Below are 1,054 nucleotides of genomic sequence, written 5' to 3'. Positions count from 1 at the left end.
AAATTCTGGAATTTTCTGTCTTTTTCAGATGTAATAAAGGATACACTCTGGCTGGTAATAAAGAATCCTCCTGTCTTGCTGACGGTTCTTGGAGTCATTTTCCTCCTGTGTGTGAACTGGTGAAGTGTTCTAACCCAGAAAACATAAATAATGGAAATTATATTTTGAGCGGGCTCACCTACCTTTCTACTGCTTCCTATTCATGTGAGAGTGGATTCAGGTAAAGTCTGTAGACACCAGCCAAGCTTCCTACGGTACCTTGTTACTTGTTATTTACTCAGCAAATTTTATTTGCATGTGGCTGGCTGACTCTAAAACCAAATTGCTAAATGTAAGGATAGTCTCACTTTGAATGTTTCCACCTAGCTGATAGCAGACACCCAGAAAAACATTCAATCAAACTGCTACTCTGGGACTCCTAGTTCAATTACTATAAGCATTCAGTCTTTAAACACAGAAGTGAAAATTGTTTTTGAAGCATAACATAATACCTTATAAATTTCTTTTGTGATGGATTTTTTTGTAGGCATGTTACCAAGCTTATCCCCCACATTGTATGGGATATTGTAAAAAAGTGTGTCAAGGTAAGGCCTAGGAGCCTACCGTAAGAGGTTAATTTGAGGAATGGGGTGTGTGTGCATTCAGACAGAAGGGATGGTGGAGAAAGGCTGTGATCGGGAACTTGGGCAACAGAATCTGAATTGGAGTGCGGGAGTGAACAGGAAGGAGAATGGGTAGCACGGGCAGTCAGAATCAGGTCAACAAGAAAGGCAATAAGCAGCGATGTAGGATACAAGGTTTGTGTAGTCAGAGGAAGACCAAGGTCAGAGTCAGGAGCAGCCTGGTTCAAATGCCCAGGCTCCTAGCCAGGACAGGGCTCTTTGACTTCCATTACCCTGTTTTCCAGGCTACCCAGGAGTCTTCCTTTCTGCTGGACCCTAACCAGTCTATTAACCCCTGTGTAGTAACCCCTCATCCTAGTAATCTGCTGCCCACAGTCTGGAGTGCCCGACACCACCACCAATGAGCACTTTCACTTGTTTGATTTTATACC

The 1,054-nt window shown here is 43.1% G+C and overlaps 1 protein-coding gene across 1 annotated transcript in view; it reads left to right on the top strand.

Moving 5' to 3' along the window:
• The window catches only part of SVEP1 (sushi, von Willebrand factor type A, EGF and pentraxin domain containing 1), a 173,991-nt gene that overhangs the window by 134,843 nt on the left and 38,094 nt on the right, over positions 1 to 1,054 (top strand). Inside the window, exons 35-37 of the mRNA XM_012802314.2 lie at positions 29 to 220; positions 790 to 806; positions 982 to 1,006. Of these exons, the coding sequence (XP_012657768.1) occupies positions 29 to 220; positions 790 to 806; positions 982 to 1,006 (234 nt within the window). The remainder of the gene's footprint in view (positions 1 to 28; positions 221 to 789; positions 807 to 981; positions 1,007 to 1,054) is intronic.

Source organism: Otolemur garnettii, unplaced genomic scaffold, assembly GCF_000181295.1.
Source record: "Otolemur garnettii isolate 467f Iridium unplaced genomic scaffold, OtoGar3 scaffold00014, whole genome shotgun sequence".
NCBI classification, from domain to species: Eukaryota; Metazoa; Chordata; class Mammalia; order Primates; family Galagidae; genus Otolemur; species Otolemur garnettii.
This window is presented reverse-complemented; position numbering and strand designations above follow the sequence as displayed.